Genomic DNA, 23,371 nt, shown 5'->3' with positions numbered 1-23,371 from the left:
GCTCTGATCTTGGTATTCATGCACTTCAGGACAGGGGAAAGCAAGTCACAAAGTTCCATGAAAGTGCCCTTACGCATGCAAAAGTTTCGCAGCCACTGGGAATCGTCCCAGACCTGCAACACTATGCGGTCCCACCAGTCTGTGCTTGTTTCCTGAGCCTAGAATTGGGGTTCCACTCCATGAACCTGTCCCATTAGCACCATGATGCATGCATTGGCAGGGCCCATGCTTTCAGAGAAATCTGTGTCCATGTCCTGATCGCTCTCGTGACCGCGCTGACGTCGCCTCCTTGCCCCGGTATCGCTCTGCCAGGTTCTGGTGCTGCATATACTGCTGGATAATGTGTGTGGTGTTTAATGTGCTCCTAATTGCCAAAGTGAGCTGAGCAGCCTCCATGCTTTCCTTGGTATGGTGTCCGCACAGAAAAAAGGCGCAGAACGATTGTCTGCCATTGCTCTGACGGAGGGAGGGGCAACTGACGACATGGCTTACAGGGAATTAAAATCAACAAAGGGGGTGGCTTTACATCAAGGAGTATTTCAGGAAGGGTTCCAATGAGAAACGGTGCACCTAAGTAATTGTTGTTATTGGAAGAAGCAGGTTGGTCTGGCCTCTTATTGATACATGGCTAGATTTACCTCACTGCACCTTCTCTGTGAGTGACTGCAGTGTGACCTAGAGGAATGAGTCCCCTAGACTGGGGGTGGGGGGGAAGCAAATGAGTACAAAACAAATCTGGTCTATTTCTTGTTTTGATCCACTCCATCTGTCTTTTACATCTTTGGTTAGCAGCAGATGGTGCAGAAGGACTGCAAGCCATCCACATCTCATGGCTACTCAGCAGAAGATGGTACAAGAGGACTGCTAGCCATCCTTATCTCTTGTCTGCCTGGCAGTAGATGGTACAATAGAACTGCTAGCAATCCATATCATCTACCTGCTCACCATAAGACAGTTCAATAGGACTGACTGCAGAACTAAAGAGAATGACCTGGTCAAGTCACTTCTAATGTAGTTCCTGCACCCATGTCTGGCCAGGAGCACCTCAGACATGATGATAGCTATCAGTCCTATTGTACCATTTACTGCCACAAGGCAATGGGTTGCTGCTGTTGTGTAGCAATGCAGTACCATGTCTGCCAGCACCCAGGAGACATACGGTGACGGTTACCTGAGTGGGCTCCATGCTTGCCGTGGTATGGCGTCTGCACAGATAACTCAAGAAAAAAGGCACGAAACGATTGTCTGCTGCTACTTTCACGGAGGGAGGGAGGGAACGGGGGCCTGACGATATGTACCCAGAACCACCCGCGACAATGTTTTAGCTCCATCAGGCATTGAGATCTCAACCCAGTATTCCAATGGGCAGCAGAGACTGCGGGAACTGCGGGATAGCTACCCACAATACAACACTCCGGAAGTCCATGCTTGCCTCGGTACTGTGGAAGCGCTCCGCCGAGTTAATGCACTTAGAGCATTTTCTGTGGGGACACACACACTCCAATATATAAAAACGATTTCTAAAAAAACGACTTCTATCAATTCGACCTAATTTCGTAGTGTAGACATACCCTCACTCCATACACATACCTCAGCCAGCCGCCCCTCTGACACTGATCTGGAGTTTGTGTGAGTCGCCCGCCCATATCCTGAGGCTGCTCAGGGAGGCGGACACCCCCACACTAGAGGGCTCTGATCACTGGGAAGGGAGGAGAAGCCGCTTTTTGTCTTTCCTTCTCTCAGCCTCATTTGGGCTTAGCATTTTGGAGAATGAACTTCCTGGGTCAGAGGCAGTCGCTGGTGCATCCGGGAGCCCGGGCTGAGCCGCTGCGGCTCCCTAGCGGGGTGTATGCGGGGAAAGCCCTTCGCTAGCGCCCCTCTGTGCACTGCCGGGGGGACTTTCTCCTGAGACAGAGACTGCAGGTGAGGGAGAAACCCGGGGAAAGTGCCGGGGCCGGGGCTGGGGCCGGGCAGGAAAGTGACTCTGCACCAACGGCCCCTCCTCGCCCCAGCTCTGCTCCCGGGGGCGGGGATCTGCGAGTCCCGGAGCTGCTGCCCCCCCCCCCCAGGCTCTGCTCCCCTGAGTGCCCGCAGGAACCGAGCCAGCGCCGGGAGAGGGGCTGGGCCAGGGACCGAGTCTCCCAGCCCGAGCGCAGGGGGAGAGACTGGAAGGGACAGCAGGAGTAATAAGTGGGGAGGGAGATTCCCTGTTCCCAGCCCTGCCCAGCTTCATTCAATGACAGATCTATTCCAGTCCCTGCAGGGAGCTGGGGTGGAAAATGAAGAGGAGACAGATCAAAAATCCAGGGAAAATAAATTGCCTGATGCGCAGGGCCCGTGGGAACCATTCCTGGCCCTGGGAGAGTGGATAGTGTGCGAACATCACCAGGGCTTTTCTGGCTGTACCTCTTAGCCCTGCTGAGCCCGAAAGAGGGTCCCCTCTGCTCCTGGGAGCAAGGAGGCAGAAGGGGTGAGGACTGAGAGTCTGGAGGAGGCCACACAGGGAAAGAAATAAGGAAGCAGAACTGTGGAATTGTCGCTGGCACGGCAGGTTGACATTGCCTGGTTCAGGTTCCTTCAAGAGGTGTGTGCATTCACCAGGGAGACACTGGGGGTTTCACTCATGCGACAACGGGAAAGCATCACAGAGTCAGTCGTCCAACGCTGGACAAAGAGCTCTGCTAGAACAGGGAAAACAGCCTGATCCCTAATCAAAGCGAGCAGAGCTGCCAGCTTGCTGTTCCTATGTCTGAGTAGGTGGGATAGCTCTAATGCAGGAGATACTTGCTGTTTCAGGGGCTGGTGACCTTCAAGGAGGTGGCTCTGTATTTCACCCAGGGGCAGTGGGAACTTCTGGACCCAGGTCAGAGAGACGACATGCAGGAGAACTATGAGTCCCTGATATTGCTGGGTAAGGATTCCTTTCTTCTCAGAAGAATGGGGAGATCTCTGAAGTGCTTGAGTCAGCACCAAGAACAGGGCCCAGCAAGCACATAGGGAGAGGCAGACACTGCTCTGAAGAGCTCACAGTCTGACTGTAAAGACGCTCAAAGCGTGAGGGGGAAACAGAAGCACCTAGAGGGCAAGTGACTTGCCCTAGAAACAGGCCACATCATTCGCAGGGCTCTGAATAGAACTCAGGTCTTCTGCATCATAGCCTATGTCTGCATGACAAGCTAGGGGTATGGTTCTCCTGTCTGTGTACACGTACTCCTGCTAGTTCTCTTTGAGCCAGGGTGAGTCTAAGTAGCAATGTAGCCACCATAGCAGCAGCAGAAACATGGCTGAGCCCTGCCACTTACAAACCGGTGGGTCTATATCCATGCCTCCGCTGCCACTACCTAGGCTACTGTGGCTACACTGCTATTTATACTGGCACTAGCTCAACAAGAGCTAGCACAAGGATGCATCCACAAGCAGGGGAATCACACCCCGAGCTCGTTGTGTAGATAGTCATAGGCTAATGTCCAATCGATTGGCCCACACTGCCTCCATATGGGCTCATCATCCTTCTGGATGGAGTGATAGTGACCCCTGCGGGTGCACCTTCACTAGGAAAAAGGTGTGTTCTTACCCTGAGTTAAAGTCTATGGGGGAGCTTAACGGCAGCCTTGAGCTACTAAGTCCTGTGAAAACTACAGCCTGCCTTGTCTTCACTCGTTTTATCTTGTTTTATCTTGTGCCTAACTCGAGTTAAGACCACACTTTTTGCCTGAGGGAAGACAAGCCCTATTAAAGTTGCCTAACATTTTCTGTTATAACTTTCCATCTTCAGTTGTAAGACAACTTTAACAAACTAACTGTTCAGACTCAAATCTCCTATGCTTAGAGGGGATGGCCGTAAGGTTGGAGAGATGCTTTTCACTGTCTCCATGAAAATGCAGCCAGATTTGACAAAAAGGTATCAGCTGCAGAAAATTACCACTATGGTTGCAAAAGATGGAATTGCTCTGATTTTTTTTTATTACAAAAAAAGCCTATATCATACAAAAATATGTCAAAAGAATGTTGTATTATTAAGATTGCAAAATCAAGCACTCAAAAGTTAGGAAATGCCAGGATTAGGTTCAGCCCTCTTATGCATGATCACAGAGTTTTTTGCGCAGGATCCTGCCTCATTCAGTGTTCTGAATGAATGCTGCTCACCAGACCTCTGACTGTCCCAAAGGGTCTCCAAGAGCATTTCCCCCTCTGTTACAGGTTTACCCAAGTTCACCACCAGCAAGGGAAGGAACTTGATTGAAATTATGGAGCTTTTTAGTAGCATCTATTTAATGAGTGTGTGACAAACTCTGATTTCTCCTCTTTCCTTTCTCTGAGTAGACTTTCCGATTCCTAAACCCAACGTGATCTCTCGGATGGAAACAGTGGAAGAGCTGGGTGTCCCAGATCCCCACGCCGCTAAGGAATGGGAGATCCTGAGAGTAGCCCCCACAGGTGAGGGGTCAGTATTAAACCAAGTAAGAAACCATTTGCAAATTGTGCTAACAAGATTCCTACAAAGACCCCGTGAGCTCCCCAGTTCTACCTCGGGTCAGGATTGTCCCCAGCAGGTGTCCTATGCCCTCATAGCAGACATCACTCACGGCCTCCCACCCAGCCTGACTGACATCTGGCAATAGCTCTCTTTCCTGAGTGTTCAGATGGATTGTGGAGGCAGGATTGGTCATCTTCTTTCTCTCCTCTGGGAAAGGGCTTGGGGTGATTCAGGTTGGGATCCGTGAAAGGACTTAGGCATTGCAATGCTGGGCATCACAGGGCCTAACTTTTAGGCAGCTAGTAAATTGCAGGAACAGTATTGCGATTCACAAAGCCTGAGTTAGGCGCTGAGTTTCCCTGTGCAATGAATGGTTGAGATAAGTGCCTAAGAATGGGATCCACAAACTCTAACACCTCAGCTGAGCTAGCCAATGCGAGATGCTGACCAGAGGGGCATGTGCTAAGCCCTGCCCCTCTCTCAGAGATAAGAGTCCAGGCTACTGGGAGGTGCCTAGCTCTGCTTAGTGATACACCAGTGGGAACCCCTCTCCTGGAATCAGGTGGCTCAGGGGCCTAAGCTATTTCTTGGGGGAATGAGGTAGGTGCTTATCTCACTCTACACAAAACCTCCACCTGTAGCCCAATGATTAGAGAACTTCCCTGGGATGTGGAAGATGGAGGTTCAGTTCCCCCTCTGCCAGAGAGGGTGAAAGGATTTGCACAGGGGTCTCCCACATCTCAGGAGGGTGTGTTTACCACTGAGCTATGGGATAGTTGGAGGTGGGACTTCCTTCGCCTCTCGTGGTGAAGCTGGCTGAAGAGTGGCTGGAGCAAGGGGGCTGGAGCCCGGGTCTCCCATCTCAGTGCCCTAACCTCTGGACTATAGAGTCATTCTTTCTCTCTGGCCCAATGACTATTCCACTGTGGATAAACACTTAATCGTTGGGGAGGGAACGAGAGGACGAGAGCACACACAAACAGGTCTGTGTCTGTGGTCAGTGCATCCACCTGGGAGACTCTGGGTCCAGTGCCCTTGCTCCAGTAACTCTTTCATCATTTATCCAGAGTGCAGCAGCTCCAATGGGAGAGATGGAAAGAGCACCTCCTGCCACTGCCAATCAGAATATCCCAGAGCTGAGTAGCTGGAGCACCCTCCTGAAAGGTGGGAGGATTTGAACAGGGGGTCTTTCTCCCCTTTGGGTGTGGGGAATTGAACTGGAGTCTCCCACATCCCAGCTGAGTGCTCTAACCATTGAGCTAAAAGCTATAAAGTAGGTATTACTGCCACCTCCTCTGCTGGCTGGATTTTGAATGGGACCTGATCTTGGGGGCCACCTGCTGGATTGGGCACTGCATACATGTAGGCGGCTGAACACCTGTCTTCCCCTGGTTCATTGATCACTCTGGGGCTTTGGTGGGAGATGGGCGTCCAGATGCCTAGAATGAGGCAGCCATGCACATGGCCAGAGGCAGGAACATAGGCACCCAGGGAACTTTCATTTTAAAAAACTTCAGTGTCAAGTGAGGTTAGGCGACTGGAGTGGAGCCAAAACAGGGACCTAGGTGGCTAAACCCAAGATTTGGGGGCCTAAGTCTGGGGTTTAGGCACCTAAGTACCTTGGTGGATCTCACCCTCAGCACTTAGCCCTTCTATTGTACCCATCTCCCCTTTCCCATTCCCCTTTCAATGGTTCCCTTTCCCCTGGGCACAGGGAGTGACTCCTGTCTGGATTCTCTCTCTGACCCAGCAGATGATGGGATGGGGAGTGAGCATGAGGAGGAGAATCTGGAGCAGGAAAGTCCTGAGATGGTGGAATTGGACATGATGTTGCTGGGAAGAGCTGAAGAGAACATTTTCCAGAGCCCTGGACTTGGAGAAACCTGTGAGAGTCAGTGTGGACTGGAGAGGCAGCAGGAAAACCACCCAGATGAGAGACTAGGGATATCCACTCACCCAGGAGAAGGTTTTAAGGAATTCAACAACATCAGCATCAACCGGAGAACAGATAAGTCAGAAACCCAGAAAACATGCACTGAGTGTGAGAAAACCTTTTCTTGGAGGTCAGAGCTGCTAATCCATCAGAGATTGCACACGGGAGAGAAACCCTACAAATGCCTCGACTGTGGGAAAAGTTTCACACGAAGCTCAAACCGTAATGCGCATCAGAGGATCCACACAGGAGATAAGCCCTATAAATGCACTGAGTGTGGGAAAAGCTTCAGCCAAAGCTCACACCTGATGAAACATCAGCGGCTGCACGTGGGAGAGAAGCCCTACAAGTGTACAAAATGTGGAAAAAGCTTCAGTTGGAGCTCAGACCTTATTGTTCACCAGAGAATTCACACAGGAGAGAGACCCTATAAATGCCTCGACTGCGGGAAAAGCTTCAATCGGAGCTCGAACCTTAACACTCATCAAAGGGCCCACATGGGAGAGGGCCCCTACAATTGCACCGAGTGTGGGAAAAGTTTCAGCTACTGTTCCTCCTTCATTAGACACCAGAGAACCCACACAGGAGAGAAACCCTACAAATGCACCGAGTGTGGGAAAACCTTCTTTGAGAGCTCGGCCCTTATCAGGCACCAGAGGAGCCACACTGGAGAGATGCCCTACAAATGCACCGAGTGTGGGAAAAGCTTCTTCGAGAGCTCATCCCTTATCAAGCACCAGAGGATCCACACTGGAGAGAAGCCCTACAAATGCCCTGACTGCAGGAAGAGCTTCAAGCAGAGCTCATCCCTCATCAATCATCTGAGGACCCACACCGGAGAGAAACCCTACAAATGCACCGACTGCGGGAAAAGCTTCACTGTGAGTTCTGCTCTGATTAGACATCAGAGGATCCACCTGTGATCAACACCAGCTGCCAGTTTCCCTTTGGGGGCTTATGTGAGGCCTGAAGATAGGTCTGGGAACCAGAACAGGAGGCTGTGGATCCTTTGAGGTATTGGAAAGGGCCCTCAGAAAGCCTGCGTCTTTGGTCTCTTGTTATTCATTCAGTGACCTTGTCCCAGTCTGTCACTGAACAGAGCTGCCTGGAGAAAGACTATGCTGTTTGGGCTGAATCAGGCAGGGACTGGATCTCACCAGGTGTCAGTATGGCATCGGGCGTGATGGGGCTCCAATCTCAGATGGGCTGTCTTGGTAATGCACATTATTAATGATTAGAAAAGACTGGACCTTATTTTCTCTTTCCGTGGTGGTCTCCTCATCTTCTTCTCTCTCTTTTCCCTCTGTCCAGTCACTGGATTGAAGAGGACCCAGGAGAGTCCCTGAGAGAATGTACAGAGGTAAAAGAGAAAGCTGTGAATCCGAGCTGTCCAGTCAATGAAACACCCCCAGAGCCAGGGAGATCTGGGTATGGGTGTGTTGTGTCCCAGCAGGTCTCCAGGAGGTACCAGCTGGGTGGGGGCCTGCAGAGCTACAGGAGGAGAGGTGCCCAGCTGGCACAGAAGCAAAGCCAGACATCAGGCTGATCTCCTGTGCTGGGGTGGATTTGGAGGGACACTTCTCATGTATCAGTGGAGACCCAAGGGGCAAGTATTGCTCAGGATCTGATTGGATGGCCCAGTGAAGGATTCCTCTGTGTTTCCTGTCTGTAACTAACTCACAGGGCCCCATGTCTAAACGCAGCTTGGAATCACATTTGGTCTTCGCCCCACAGTAACATCCCTAACTCAAGCGACCCAGCGACAATACAGACATAGGTTGTAATGAAGATGGAACCTAATCCAGTCTTCCCTAAATGGGTTAAAAGCTCAGGCTTCAGGCTGTGTACAAGGACATAACTAGAGACCTTATGACCATGTTAAAGTCAGGTGAGCGGAATCTGTGCTGTAACCAGGACCTGAGTGATAACTGTTGTGTAGATGGGGCCTAGTGTCTATAACTGTTTTTCCTTGCATGTGGGAGGCCTCAAAACTGAAGTTCTAACCCTGTTAATGAGCCCAGCTTGAAGCCTGGAACATGCCTAGGCTAGAGTATGGGCCCCTAACATGTTTATTTGCCTGTCCACCTGGGCAAGAAGAAACACTGTAATTACACAATCTGGCCAGAAACTCAGCTGGTGTAAATCAGTGTAGCCCTGACACCAATAGAGCAATGTCGATTTACACTAGCTGAGGATGTGGCCAGGTGATTTCTGTAGGAGCTCTGTATCGGGGCTGTCTGCACTCTTTCCATTTTCTGCCTGCCCTAGTAAAGAAGCTTTGGTTACTGTATGTGTGTGTCTGTGTGTTTATTGGGAACCCAGAGGGACTGCAGCCAGGTAACTGAGGAGCCCACAGCATTGGCCTCTCAGTGCATGTTGTGCATGGCGCATTGCCCAGTGTTTGAGGTCTGGAGACCCTGACACCCTGAGGCTCACAGTTTCCATTTATCTCTGAGTCATCCCTCGAGCCTCTCATTAAAAGACTTTTCCCAAGGGGCCCATCAACTCCAGAGCACGCAACTGGAGCGGGTTTTCCCCTGGTTTGGGGCAAATTGGTGCCAACTCTGCCAGCACAAAGATGCCCTAAAGCCAGCTTAACATAGCATTGGCTTGTGCGGAGGCAGAGAAGCAGCTCCTATACCACCTACCCTCTCTGTGGGTGGTGCAGAGACATGGCTACACAATACCCTGCCAGCCTCTGGCTGCTGTACTGGCCCTTTGGGGGCACTGGCAACCCATACAAGTCAGGCTGATCTAACCTGTGTCTGGGGTCAAGTGCTCCTAGGATGGGGGGAAAATAAAAGATTGCTTAAATACACCTTTTCACCTCCCTCCTGAGTTGCACTGAACATGGAAGCCAAGGATCAGGGCTAATAAGATGTTTTAAATAGTCGGACTCATACAACAGGTGCTAAATGCCATTGGTAGATCACACTAGCTTTTCAGCAGATCTCAAGCTTCATCCTATCTCTGCCCATTATCTTTTCAGCTTGTTAGGTCTTTTAGGGCATGGTTCTTATCTTCTGTAGAGCGTTTCAAAATGTTCTTTGTTGTTGTTTATTTAATTTCCTGAATTTTGTTAAAGTTGTTGGTTCTCTGTTAAATGGACTCTTGCTTTCATGCAGGGGAAGACTCAAATCAACCAAAAAGCAACTGTGCTGGATGCAGGAATCACTGGGTGAAGTTCTATTGCTTGTGTTATGCAGAAGTTCAGATTAGATGGTAACAAGGGTCCTTCTGGCTTTAACAGCTGTAAAAACCTTTATAATAATAATAATAATGAAGTCTCTGTTCTGCAGTGATGTAATTTGTCAGAGATGGAGAGCAAAGCATGCCCGAGAACTTTACAGTAGTTATGAAGTCCCTGAATGAAGTGTCAAAAGCCTTGAGGAAAGGCCTGGCTTGGTACTGACTGACTTGCTTATGAGTCCTGGGCTTCATTTTCCCCATCTGTGACCCCCTAGCCACCTGTGTAAAGAGCTGTTAGAGCAGTGGATGGAAAGTGTTTATATAGCTCTCAGTGGGGTTATTATTACTCAGCTGCTGTATACAAGCAACGCCAGTTGACTGCCGTCATCTTCTCAGAACAATGGGGCCTATTGTGTAGTATGCTGGACTAGGACTCAGGAAGCAAGAGTTCTAGTCTTGGCTCTGCTATAGGGCTGCTGGGTGACTTATGGCAAGTCATGTCCCCATCTATAAAGTGGACGCTCACCTCCTTTCTAAGGCATGTTGAGAGAGGTATTTAAGAGCTGAGTATTGGCATTATTCAGAAGAGACTGAAGTTTATGCTTCCCTATTGATACTGCATGCTCCAGGCTTGCTGCTTTCTCTTTGCTCTCTGCCTTGGGCACTAAGTGGGTTGTTGAAATCCCCAGATATGGGCACTGTACAGCTCATATTCTACAAGTACCCCAGCTCTAAACTGCAGCTGGATTTGCCTGGGACACTGCAATGGGAGGCTGGGAGGCAGCACTCAGAGAATCACCTAGGTGTAGGGATGGCCTGTGTGCAGGTGCTAGGCACGAAGAGACACTCCACAAGGCATTCACTTCCGTCTCCAAGACATACTGAGAAACCATATGCACCCCAGCTTCATCCAACTTGTGATCTCATGTGAAACCTTAATGGTAGCCTCTAAGATGTTAAAATAGAATAATGTTACGTGTGTGGGCTATGTGCCAGTCACATGTGCCTACAGGGCTTAAAATGGAGGAGTTGCAAGGAGTCAGACCTGGCCCAAAAACACAACGAAAGTTAAACCAAGACGAATTGCTGAGGGGTGCACTTTCAGCACTGTCTTACCAAAGCCGCTGCTTCCACATTATGATAGACCTGCCCCGCCACCACACACTTTTTTCAGTCCAGTCCAAGACTGTGCGCCGATCTGCTGACGTGAGAGTGGTTTTGCACGGGGGTGTAAGTTATTGACAGCACTGCAGGAGGCTTTCCTTCTCATTCCCATGTGGTTACATTTTTTGTGTGGTGGGATGTGTCATTAGCTGTCATTAAATTAAGGTTTGGTTTGTGTTCATAAATGTTTGAGGACTCTCAGACAGTGAAGTTCGGGTGACGTTCCCTGTGCTCTCTATTCCTAGCCTGCAGCTTGCAGAGGTGGTGGGGAGTCTCTCCATTTACAGGCGAGTCCTTAGCACAGATTTATTTGACTTGAATATGGTACCCATATCACCAGGGTGATCGCCAGACTCTCACATGGGGAAGTCATTGGGGGCATCAGCAGCAACTCACCCAAGACACTTCACCCCGGATGAAGCGACTTTGTCCTGAGTGTGACAACCTGCCTTAGGCCTAATTTTCAGGGAACTGCACTGGTGCTGGACAAATGATGACAGAGTCCCTAAAGCACTCTGCACATCTCTCAAGGGGAGCTGCTAAGGTACGGAGCTCTTCCCCCACCCAAAACCAACCCCTCTGTGCCTCAGTTTCCCCAAATGGGGGAAATAAGCCTGGCTGGGGGTTGTGTGCATAAATCCATTAATGTTCATGAAGTGCTCAGATATGACAGCGCTAGGAGCCATAAAAGCAGATGGAGACCCTAGAGTGGCACAGGAAGGTTACCTGTCCTCTGCAGATGTTACTGCTCAGATGTCCTGCCTAGGGGAGGCTCTTTAAGGAGGTGTCTGCACAGTATGGCTGCCCCTCCCCACTCCTTGAAGGTAGCAGGTGAGCATGGAGATGAGGAGATTCCATGAGTCCGGGGAACGGGAGATTCTGTGGGTATCTGAGATTGTCCCAGGGGTTCCCCTAATAAAAGAGCCCCAGAGATGATGGGTACCTGGCCCCAAGGGCTGCCCAGAGCCCTGCAAGGTCTCTGGTTCATTCCTACTTTTCAGGAAAGAGACAAGGATACTTGATCCCTCCTGTGGGGAGCTAGGGAGGGATCTTCATTGGTTGTGTGAAGCCAGGTCCTACATTCAATTGGATGTCATTTCTCCATTTGGATGTAAGGTCCTAACTTCTCAGCACCACATCCAATCAGTTCCACATTTCAGGGTGTTTTTTTAGGCAGCAGTGGGCAGAACCCTGTTGATTTTGGTGCCCAATCAGGAAAACTGAAAGTGGGGAATGGGAAGCACATGGAGCCCCGGCATCCAGTGAACAGAGCCAGCAGCTCCAACCATCCCTGTAATAATCTATAGTTATTATTTATTATTTGTATTGCCATAACAAGTAGGAGCCCTAGTCATGGACCAGCACCCCATGGTGCTAGGCACTATACAGACATAGAACAAAAAGTTCTTGCCAAGAGACAACAGAGGGGAACAGATAGATGAGGGAGCACAAGAAAACAATTGTCACACTGTCTGGAGTGGCTCACAACTGTGAGTGCTAATCTCAGGGCAGACTGTTAGAAAACCGGGCAGACATCCCTAACTGGAGCTGTGTTCTATAATTAGATTTCACCAAGCCAGTAACAAATGTGAACTCCTGGATCATTGTACCAGTCTTACCATGGAGTCACAGACAGTCCCCTTAGACTCTCCAGCCTATCTTGCCACCTAGACAGACTGGACTTAGTGATAATAGTCACATAAACCAAAAATTACACCACCTCAGATTGCTTCCAGTCCCAAGGGACTAGCCACTTACCCCAGATCAATGGGTCCTCCAGATCTCACCCCAAAGACAACATTGGCACCCAGTTCTATAGTAACCTAGTAGTAGGTTTATTAGCTAAGAAAAGGAAATGAGAATTATTGAGAGGTTAAAGTAGTAAAATATAGGTACAGGAAAGTCACAGTTTGTAAGTCCAAATGGTAGCAGTAATGTAATGAACAACCAGATAATATCTGGGAATCTTGGCTTTGCATCTGGTGCCCTTCCCTGTAAGAGTCCATACAGTCCAGAGATGCAGGATCATTCCTGGAATCCATACATATAGCTTCTTCTCACAGAAAACAAGCTGATGGAGTCTCTACACACACAGAGTTTTCCTTTGATGATGGTGAGTGAGGAATGCAGTTTGAGTCATTGGCCACCAATTATCACCATAATGACCACTTGCTTTTCTGTTGAAGTCCTTTATTAGCATCCCACAAGATTTCTTTGTTGTTTACTTACAGGGGTATGCACAATGTAAATGTTTGCTATTTCATTATAACAGGAACAAAGAGGTGAAAATAATATGAAAACTATTGGGATGTTATTTGTGAATTGTAAACACCAACCATACTTTCATAGAATACCAGGGTTGGAAGGGATCTCAGGAGGTCATCTAGTCCAACCCCCTGCTCAAAGCAGGGCCAATCCCCAATTTTTGCCCCAGATCCCAAATGGCCCCTTCAACGATTGAACTCCCAACCCTGGGTTTAGCAGGCTAATGCTCAAACCACTGAGCTATCCCAATCTGTACTAATACACAAGTGAATTGGCCTGTGGCCCTGGATTGACCTGGTCTGCCAGCAACTCTACAACAGCGGGATCCATGTCTAGTTGGCAGCCGGTGTCAAGTGGAGTGCCCCAGGGGTCGGTCCTGGGGCCGGTTTTGTTCAATATCTTCATAAATGATCTGGAGGATGGTGTGGATTGCACTCTCAGCAAATTTGCGGATAATACTAAACTGGGAGGAGTGGTAGATACGCTGGAGGGCAGGGATAGGATACAGAAGGACCTAGACAAATTGGAGGATTGGGCCAAAAGAAATCTGATGAGGTTCAATAAGGATAAGTGCAGGGTCCTGCACTTAGGATGGAAGAACCCAATGCACAGCTACAGACTAGGGACCGAATGGCTAGGCAGCAGTTCTGCGGAAAAGGACCTAGGGGTGACAGTGGACGAGAAGCTGGATATGAGTCAGCAGTGTGCCCTTGTTGCCAAGAAGGCCAATGGCATTTTGGGATGTATAAGTAGGGGCATAGCGAGCAGATCGAGGGACGTGATCGTTCCCCTCTATTCGACATTGGTGAGGCCTCATCTGGAGTACTGTGTCCAGTTTTGGGCCCCACACTACAAGAAGGATGTGGATAAATTGGAGAGAGTCCAGCGAAGGGCAACAAAAATGATTAGGGGTCTGGAACACATGACTTATGAGGAGAGGCTGAGGGAGCTGGGATTGTTTAGCCTGCAGAAGAGAAGAATGAGGGGGGATTTGATAGCTGCTTTCAACCACCTGAAAGGGGGTTCCAAAGAGGATGGCTCTAGACTGTTCTCAATGGTAGCAGATGACAGAACGAGGAGTAATGGTCTCAAGTTGCAGTGGGGGAGGTTTAGATTGGATATTAGGAAAAACTTTTTCACTGAGAGGGTGGTGAAACACTGGAATGCGTTACCTAGGGAGGTGGTAGAATCTCCTTCCTTAGAGGTTTTTAAGGTCAGGCTTGACAAAGCCCTGGCTGGGATGATTTAACTGGGAATTGGTCCTGCTTCGAGCAGGGGGTTGGACTAGATGACCTTCTGGGGTCCCTTACAACCCTGATATTCTATGATTCTATGATCCCTGGGGTGCAAACTGGAACTGGGGTACTGCTGAGCCCTCTGGCTTACCAATAGGGTGACTGGATGCCCTGGTTTTATAGGGACGGTCCTGTTATTCAGGGCTTTTTCTTATATAGGCACCAATTACAACCCCACCCCCACCCCCAATATTTCACACTTGCTATCTGGTCACCCTGCCAATAGAGGGGGATGGAAGGGGGACCTGCAGGGAGCTCGTGGGGGAAATGGAGGGATGCAAGGAGCCCTTGGTGACTGCAGTGAGCTCAGGCTACACAGTGTGCATGTCTGTCTGCCGGGGGGACATTTTCACATCACCATCAATTTTACACCCATCCTGGGAGTTTTCCCCCCTGCTCGATGTGACCATCACAACTCTTCCAGCCCCAGCTTCCAGTTACATCCCAGTATATGCGGGCAGCCAAGACAAGACCTGCCCCATGCATCCCTTCTCAGATGGGTCTTAAACCTGAAAAGCCATTTGCAGTTCAAACGTGCATTAACACGGTGCTCAGCAGCAGCAAAGCGGGCCGCCCTCAGCAGCTGTTGTCATCAGAAGGCTAGTTTGGCCTCTGGTTACTGCTAAGGAAGGGGGAGGGGGATTCTCCGAGTCTCTCTGGCTTTCGTCTGACCAGGATATAAGGGATTGAACTTCCTGGGTCAGAAGCTGGGGCTGTTGCCTCCATTGTGAGCCGGACTGAGCCGCCGCTGCTGCTGTGTAGGGAGAGTCATTCCCTACCGCCCTTCTGTGCCCAGCTGGCGGGACTTTCTCCGGGGCTGGAACCAGCCCCTGGGGCAGCCTCGGGCTCTGTCGACATCAGCTTCTGAGCCGCAGACTCCAGGTAATTGCAAGAGGGAACTTGGAGAAAGTGCGAGGGCCCGGCAGAAAGCGAGCCGCGCTGGCTCTGCCCAGATGGCCCCTCCTCACCCCCAGCGCTTCTCACTCGTCGCATGGCAGCTCGCTCCCGTTCGCACTATTAGGAGCCAGGCCAGCGATGGGGGAGGAAATGCCTCCGGGCTGGACCCTGCCAGAGGGGAGGGCAGCGGGGGAAGGAAAGCCCAGAAAGGGGCAGTAGGAGAGAGAACTGGGGAGGGGAGTTCCCGGATCCCGAACCTGCCCAACCCAGCTCCAAGTGCTGTGGTCACTGATACATCAGCTAGTAAACCTGCCTTTTAAAAACTCTTATTCATAGCCTAGGTTACCTTAGACAAAAGTCATCTAAGAATTGACTTTCTTGTTTTTTTTAACTAGAAGAGCAGAGAGGAAAAGCCAGTTGTTGCCTCTGCTTAGTCCCTGCACTTGGGGATAATGTCAGGGGAAACCCCTAAAATGGCTCTTTTGATTGTTATTAGTCTTGCCCACAGATGAGCGGGCTGGGTTCTTTGTAGAAACAAATAAAAATGTCCCCCTGCCCTAAGGAGCTGCCAGTTAAGGGCTGGGTGCTCTTGCCTTGCATTTTGTGTCATTCACCCTCTGCTCTGCTAAGCTGAAATGGTTGTATTTTCCCCCACTTTGCACTTAATCTGCACAGGTGTAAATAACAAGTATAAGGCTATGGGGAATGAGGCCTTGGTGTGCTTCTGTGAATAGTTACTCACATGAGTGAATAGTTGTAGGACTGGTCCCTAAATTAATACATGCCATCAGTGAGAGTCATAACAGAAAATCTGAGGGATTAAGGGGTACCCAGGGCAACTATGAGCTCAGGTGGCTACTCCGGAAGGCATAGTCTGACCTCCTTTAGAATAGGGGTTCTCAGCATCTTTCATTCTGAGCCCCCTCTTCCCCCCAAATTGCTATTAAAAACTCCACGGCCCACCTGTGCCACAGCAACTGTTTTACTGCATATCCAGTAAATTAAAAGCCAGACCTGACATTAGGGGGTAGCAACCAGGGCCCCACACCACAGGGGATCCCGCCAAGCTAAGTTACTCGGACTTTGGCTTTAGTCCTGCATGGCAGGGCTCGGACTTCAGCTTTCTGCCTTGGGACCCAGTGAATTTCAGGCAGGCCTTGCTCTCTGGTTTATTTTAGAGGACCCCCTGAAACCTGCTCACGGCCCTTCCAAGGCACCCTGTATCCCTGGGTGAGAACCTCTGCTGTATAGCACAGGTCAGGGAAGATCACCCAGTGATTACTGCATTGAGCCCAATAACGTGTGGCTGAGCTAGAGAGCACATTTTTATTTTCTTTTTTTAGAAAGAGGCATCCAATCTTTTTAAAAACTTTTTAAATGATGGAAAGTCTACCACCTCCCTTGGGAAGTTATTAAAAATTATGCCTTAATTCCATTTTGAGCTCAGCTGCCTGCATCATTCAGCCATTGGATTTGTTACACCTTTGCCTGTGAGGTTAAAGAGCCTTCTCAGTTCTAAAATAATTTGTCAACTGATTATTCCTGTTTCCTTCTGCCTATGCTTGGAGCATGACTCGTGTCTGGATTCTCTCTTTATCCCAGCAGGTGTCAGGACTGTGAGTGATAACAAAATAGGCGAATCTTCAAAGCCTTGCTGGAGAGGAACTGCCTGAGATGTCTCCAAAACGATCCAAAGGAAACGTGTCTCAGAATTTGGACCAGGGAAAATCCCTTAAGAGTCAGGGCAGGTCAGAAGCACAGCAGCAAAACCCTTCAGAGGAGAGAGAGGGTAAGTCCACCCACCGTGGGAGAGGCGTGAGGAAACGCAAAGACACCATCGTCCGCCAGAGAACATATGCAGGGGAGAGGCCCAACATCTGCATCGAATGTGGGAAAAGCTTCACCCAGAGCTCAGACCTTATGAATCATCGGAGAATCCACACAGGGGAGAAACCTTATAAATGTATTGACTGCGGGAAAAGCTTCAGCATCAATTCAAACCTTATCCGTCACCAGAGAACCCATACAGGGGACAGACCCCACAGCTGCTCTGACTGTGGGAAAAGCTTCACAGACAAGTCGACCCAGACCCAGCACCAGTGCGTCCACATGGGTGAGAAGCCCTATAAATGTATCGACTGTGGGAAGAGCTTCAGCCGCAGCTCCCACCACAAGAGGCGCCTGAGGAGCCCTCCAGGGAAAAGGCAGGACAAATGCATCCAGCGGGACAGCGCTGCCATTGGGAAGGTTAAAAAAACTAAAACATCAAAGAAGAAAACCTCGACTATCGAGATCCCCATCACGTGTGCCGAGTGCTGGCAAAGCTTCAGCCAGAACTCGGACCTGGTCAAACATATGAGGATCCACACAGGAGAGAAACCCTATGAGTGCAGTCACTGTGGGAAATGCTTCAATGTCAGTTCAAACCTGATCAGACACCAGAGGATCCACACAGGAGAGAAGCCCTACACATGCTCTGACTGCGGGAAAAGCTTCACTGACAAATCTACCCTGACCCAGCATCACCGGATCCACACAGGAGAGAAGCCTTATGAGTGCATTTACTGTGGGAAAAGCTTCAGCCGCAGTTCCCACCACAAGAGGCATCAGAGAACCCACACAGGAGAGAACCCTGTGTCCTTCCTGCCTTTATGGCCGTACCCCACTCAAGCATGTTAGGGGTTGGGGGAGGGAAGGAGAGTCCATCAGAGCAGCAGGAGGCAGTAGCTAGAGGAGATTGGAGCTGTGTGCTTGTGGGATCTGCTTTCTGGGGGTTAGTGGGGTGGGAGGGAGCTGGTATGGCTTTTTAGCAGGGATCATTAGGGGAAGGGGTTGGTTCTTGGGAGAATTGGTTGTTTTAGTGGGTTGGGACTAGGGATGGGCAAGGAGAGCTGGCCAGTGGCTGGGGTTTGTATTGGGAGGGCGAGTAGCTGGTAGGATAAGGGATATGTTTGTCTTGTTAAATTTTTACTATTGGCCTGTGTAGAACGGGTTGTAGGTTTCTTGCCATTTCCAGGTAGGATGAGTGTCTACACCCCGGGAACACCAGCGGGACTAACCCAGACGGGGTTCACTATGGAATGTCTCAGCAGAGACGCCATGGGGACCGAGCGGGGTGCTAGCCGTGGCTCTTCCAGGAGAGGACTGCAGCACAGCTTTCACGCTGTGTGTATCAAGGGCCTCTCTCCAGCAGCAGCACATTCACATCTCTTTTAACTAGTTCAGGTCAAAGGCAAATGAGGCCAGCTCCCACTCTGGTGTTAGGACATGAGAGTCTCATTTCTACTTTAAACAGCCCACTCAGTTACTACCATTGCCTTCCTTTCTCTTCTGGAATAGACAAGGCTGTGCTAGACCAGCTGTCGTACATGGGGACTCTGTATGCACCGTAGAACAAATAGCGATTAACAAAATGTTTAAACCAAAAATCATTTCCATTTCTTTGTTCTTGTGGTTCTTACTGTCTCTGGGCTTTAATCTTTCTTCTGTTCCCCACCCCAAATGTAATCAGTTCAGGGAATTCATGGCACTGTTAGCAGAATTCAGGTGACCTGTGAGCTGAAGAGGTCACTTGGGACTAATGTGGCTCCTCACCCCAGGAGGCCAGACACTTCCAGAGGGGAGCAGCCTGTCTTCTCCTCCCCAGCAGCAGCTGAAGCATTGCTCCTTTCTCTCTCTGGGTCATCCTTACCTACTAGGAGGTGTAGAATTGGACTTCTTCAGACATTTTAACCTACCTCACACTTCCCAGTCAGTTACCCTCTTTGTGTGTGTGTGTGTGTGTGTGTGTAATCCGTCTGTAGCTGTTGAGGAATCCTGAGCGCCTTAATTATTTTTTAATTCTTAATCTACTATTCTCTCTTAAAAAGAGACTGAGCTGGCACAACCCCTTGCTCAAATTATTCCCTTTGTTGATCACTCCAGACACAACCTATGTGCCTTTTTTTGCTGGCCCATTCTAAGCTCGCCCGTAGCCCAGATGTGTGTCTCTTCCCTCACAAATCCCCACTTGGGGCCCATCCCTTTCTGCCTCCCTAAAATTCCCACTAGAATTTCATTTGGGCATGTGCTTCAGCCTTCCTTTCTGTCCTAAACAGTTGTCACTATTTAAATACCAGAGTTATTCTGCCTTGGAGTTAAGTTCTAGTGAAGTGTTTCATGATGTATTAGGTGATGTTCTATTAGGTAACCTCTGATGACTATGCAGATGCACTGGGATGGTGGCTGAGTATCAAGCCTTAATGTTACTACTTCTTGATGATTAATTCAAGGGTGTCAGACTCATTCTGTGCAGATGGCTGAATTACAATTTCTACTTGTAGAGCCCTGCAAATTTGGGGATATCCACAGACCATGTTTGTGGAGTGTGGATCTGTTGCTGATACAAATTTTGTGTCCATACAGGGCTCTGTCTATTTGCGCTAGACTTGCAAGAGTTCTCACCAATCAAAATGTGGAGCAGATTTTCAAAAGAGCTCTGTACTCAGGAGCTCCTGTCTTTCCCAGCAGAGAGGGAAGGATTCTCCATTGCTCTCAATGGGAGCTGCTCAATACTTTTGAAAATCTGGCCCTTAGAGTCCCTGAGCCAGGAGTGAAAAGTTCACTGGCCAAGAACATCTTTCGGTATTGTCTGAGTACAGAATGTGCCTCTAATTAACAAAGTTAAATAGACTCATAAATTCCAAGACCACAAGGGACCATTGCTCTGATATACTGTATTGCATTTCAGGACTTAAAAAGTCAGTAGGTAGGTCATTTAGGTAACCTCTTTTTCTCTGTGCTCTAACGTTCCCTTCTATGTGGCCCCCTTATGACTAGTCTCCCCTGTGTGTGTGTGTACGCGCGCACACACACACGTCATTTTCCCCACCCCTCTCCTTCTCCCTGTTGGCATTTCTCCCCACAGCAGGAGTCAGCTGTAGAAGGGGGATGCAGGTCAAAGCCTGTCTTCTGGAGGTGGCGGGGGAGACGGTTCTGTTCCTGGGATGAAAGGTTGATGTTTTCCTAAGCCTGGTGCTAAGGGTAGGCATTGGCTTGTGAAAAGGAGAGCCATTGACTAGAGGGGTGAAGAAAGGTGCGGGAAAGTGCTCATTTGCTTGTGTCTAGTCGGGAACTAGAATCTTTTACTCCAGCATCAGTTCCCTGCTGGAAGCAAGCAGCAGTGGATTATGCTGAGTGAGGATTCTAGACCAAGCTATGTGCCTAGAGAATGGCAGTGATGAGAATTCAGAGAGGGAACCCCTGAGGTACCTTTTCTTCCTGTGCTTCCTGCAGGGCAGATCCACATACCAGGCTGTACCTGCATGCCATAACAGTTCAGAGTTAGAGAGCTGGCCCCAAACACTGACTGAAATCAATAATGCAGAGAGGGAGCGAAATTAAGGGTCATGGGACTGTTCCCCTCTGAGAACTGAAATGAGCAGGAGTTAGGACCTTCTGGGGTCCTGACCTTCTGGGGTCCCTTCCAACCCTGATATTCTATGATTCTAGGGTGTGTTTACACTTAAAATGCCACAGTTGCAGCACTGTTCTGCTTAGTGAAGAGAGCTTCTACCATCAATGTAGGTACTCCACCTCCCTGAGAGGCAGATACTAGGTCTCCCAAAGACATAGTGTTGTCTGCAGTGGGAGTTAGGTCCACGTGGATTTTCCACACCCTTGAGTGACATAGTTATCAACCTAATCCCAGGTGTAGGCAGTGATATGTCAACAGGAGGGCTCAGGGGCTTGGGTAATGCAATATGGGGCCTCTTCTGCTTTTAATATTCTTCAAGGGGAGAAGGTTGAGTAGTATGATTTCTCCCACTGCAAATGTCACAATTGGCTGTACTTTTTCTGACTTATTTTCCCCCTACCAGAATGAGGAGCATGGGAGCAGATCACCCTCCACCTCTACCCCATGCAGAGAGCTGTTCTCTGCTTGTCTGGATACCTACCATCACTCGATAGAGCTTTCCAGCCACCCTGGGCACTACTCTTTATCTAATCTGTTAACTCCTTTTGCTTCTGTCACCACTTTTGTCAGAAGAGTCCCAGACACTTGGGACAAATGGTGTTCATGACCTTGCCATGCTGAGATGTAGGAGTTTAGCAGTCCTATTGTTCCAGCAACAGGGCCTGGCAGGTTTGCAGGTGGGGAAGGGCAGAACCATGCACCTGAGTGAGAGTCTGTCCAGCCCAGTTTATCCCATCCCAGCTGCTTTCTCTGCAACAACCCAACCCAACTTCTTGTCCCAACTACCAGCTGCCAATCACCTTCCCGTTCCCTGTTGTTGTTAGGGCTGGATTAAGGCAATCTTGGAATCAAGGTGCAGCAAAACATTGAGGTGCTGCTGTGTCTACCCACCATTTAGTGCAATGTGGGTGGCGTTCTGGAGAAGCTGGGACACAATAGGGAAGAATGGAGTAGGGGGGCTTCCTTATCAGCCAGGTTGTACCTGCTTGGTGGGTGGACTGCTGTGCACTTCCCCTCCTGCCACACTCAGCCCTCTGTTGGGGAGAGCTTGGCAGCAGAGATGGGGCAGCTCCCCCTCTCAGAGCAAGTGTCCCAGGCTTACTACACTCAGGCAGCCTCAGTTACTCGGGTCATATTTTCAAGCTTTTCTTTGCAACTGTGAGAGCTAGAAATGGACTCTTTTTCCACCAGGAAAGCAGTGGTTGCTGTAATTGCATGACTCCAGGAGCTGGGTCCCCAACACATGGAGAAATAGTGCCTGTGCTCTACTGCAGCCCTGGCAGCTCTCTGTTCCCATCTGTTACGCAAATACCCAGCATCTTCTGGCTCCATCCTCCCTTCCCATGTTACAGCACCATCACCAAGGCTCTCTACTGCCCATGTCAGTTTCAAGCCAGTGGGAGATAATTGCTTTCTATTTTTTTATTGAACATAAAATCACGTCAGATTTTCTCCTTTTTTCTCTCCATTTTTTAACTGGGGTAACTTCCTGGTTACCCAAGATGGCAGGGGGTTGGTGTGGAAGGGAATCAAACCTCTTTTCAGTCAACTACTCTGTGCATGTTTGGGAATCAAAGTGTTTTACTCCATTTATGTAAATAAAACTCCGCCACCCCAAAGCAGTACACAGCCTCCTGCCCATCCAAACTCCATTACCCAGGCACCATCCCTGCTGCTGCCCCTTACAACTGCCTAAGAAACTTCCATCTCCATCCTCCTCTCCGTGCTTGGGTCATTGGATGCCATCCAGAACCGCCTGCCGCCCACATAAAGGGCAGGGCTGGGGAGCAGGAGGAAACAAACACTTTAAATTTGCTTTTTGAGTATTAGTATAAAATTTGGGATTTCATCCCTTTTTCCCTCTGAATATCAAATCTTGATGAGAAAATATTAATGTTCTCCTCACCTGTTGCCATTTGTGTGTAACTGTTGAACATTATTTGATAGCCACAATAATCTCTGCTACTGTCCTTTTCTCGCTAATTATCAGATATAGATCAAATCCCTCAGATTTCCTCTTTTCTCTCTAATTAGTGACTGTTGATATTAAAAACCCCTTAAATTACACCCCTAAATATCCAATCTCATCCAAATTGGGTATTTTCTGTGTAATTATGGAATAGTGATATTTTACATTACTATGAAAATCCTCTCAATTCTGGGGGTTTCTCATCCTTTTTAATTGCAGAAACATGGCCTTGAGTTGGAGGGAAACTGTAATCCTGACTCATTACCACAGCTCTCCCTCTGCCAACCACCTGTCCCTCCCCCGCTCCATGCCAACTGCTGTGGAACCTTCTGGTGCCATCTCCCTTCCCTGCCCATGTCACCCAGGGCTCCCTGCAGCCCTCGTCTGTTGCACAGCAGGGGGGGACTGCTCACTTTTGAGTTAATTATCTCATATTAACCTAATGTCCCCAGAGATTTTATCCCTTTTTTCTCTCCCTTTTAAACTGCAGCAACTTTTTCTGCTTCTGGAGGGAAATAGTTGCCTTTAGTCATTACTCCAGAGGGAGAAGAGCAAGGGAAGGCATTTAAACACCGCTTCAATACTTTCCCCCTTTCACACCTCTGATCTGGGAATCAAATTGTTTCCCCTTTATATCAATAAAAATACCCCTAGATGATTATGTCTGCCACTTACGCACTCCCAACTGCCACAGAACCTTCCGGTCCCGTCTCCCAACTGCCTTTTG

General features: G+C 49.2%; 1 protein-coding gene across 5 annotated transcripts; it reads left to right on the top strand.

The window, feature by feature from the left end:
- The first annotated feature begins 1,621 nt into the window (after positions 1-1,621).
- LOC140898232 (uncharacterized) lies at positions 1,622-18,657 on the top strand. Of its 5 annotated transcripts, XM_073311781.1 has the most exons (5): positions 1,622-1,923; positions 2,797-2,911; positions 4,324-4,437; positions 6,228-7,295; positions 17,034-18,657. In XM_073311781.1, exons 2-5 carry the CDS (start codon positions 2,878-2,880, stop codon positions 17,897-17,899), a joined length of 2,082 nt encoding a protein of 693 aa, XP_073167882.1. In that variant the 5' UTR covers positions 1,622-1,923; positions 2,797-2,877; the 3' UTR covers positions 17,900-18,657. The 5 variants fall into 5 exon arrangements, with proteins under 5 accessions (XP_073167882.1, XP_073167879.1, XP_073167876.1 ...); XM_073311775.1 differs by lacking the exon at positions 17,034-18,657 and having other exon boundaries at positions 1,625-1,923; positions 6,231-8,700; XM_073311778.1 differs by lacking the exons at positions 2,797-2,911; positions 17,034-18,657 and having other exon boundaries at positions 1,623-1,923; positions 6,228-8,700.
- Positions 18,658-23,371: the final 4,714 nt, after the last annotated feature.

The sequence above is a fragment of the Lepidochelys kempii genome, chromosome 14 (assembly GCF_965140265.1).
Source record: "Lepidochelys kempii isolate rLepKem1 chromosome 14, rLepKem1.hap2, whole genome shotgun sequence".
In the NCBI taxonomy this organism is placed as follows: Eukaryota; Metazoa; Chordata; order Testudines; family Cheloniidae; genus Lepidochelys; species Lepidochelys kempii.
The sequence above is the reverse complement of the archived record's forward strand: the minus strand, read 5'-3'. Positions and strand labels throughout refer to the sequence as shown.

Bases quoted from the DNA above. Each gene is read 5' to 3' on its own strand.
- LOC140898232 (XM_073311781.1), top strand. From the start codon at position 2,878: ATGCAGGAGAACTATGAGTCCCTGATATTGCTGG. The intron at 4,438-6,227 runs GTGAGGGGTCAG...TCTCTGACCCAG, and splicing joins CCTGAGAGTAGCCCCCACAG to CAGATGATGGGATGGGGAGT. The intron at 7,296-17,033 runs GTTCTGCTCTGA...ACCGTGGGAGAG, and splicing joins CGGGAAAAGCTTCACTGTGA to GCGTGAGGAAACGCAAAGAC.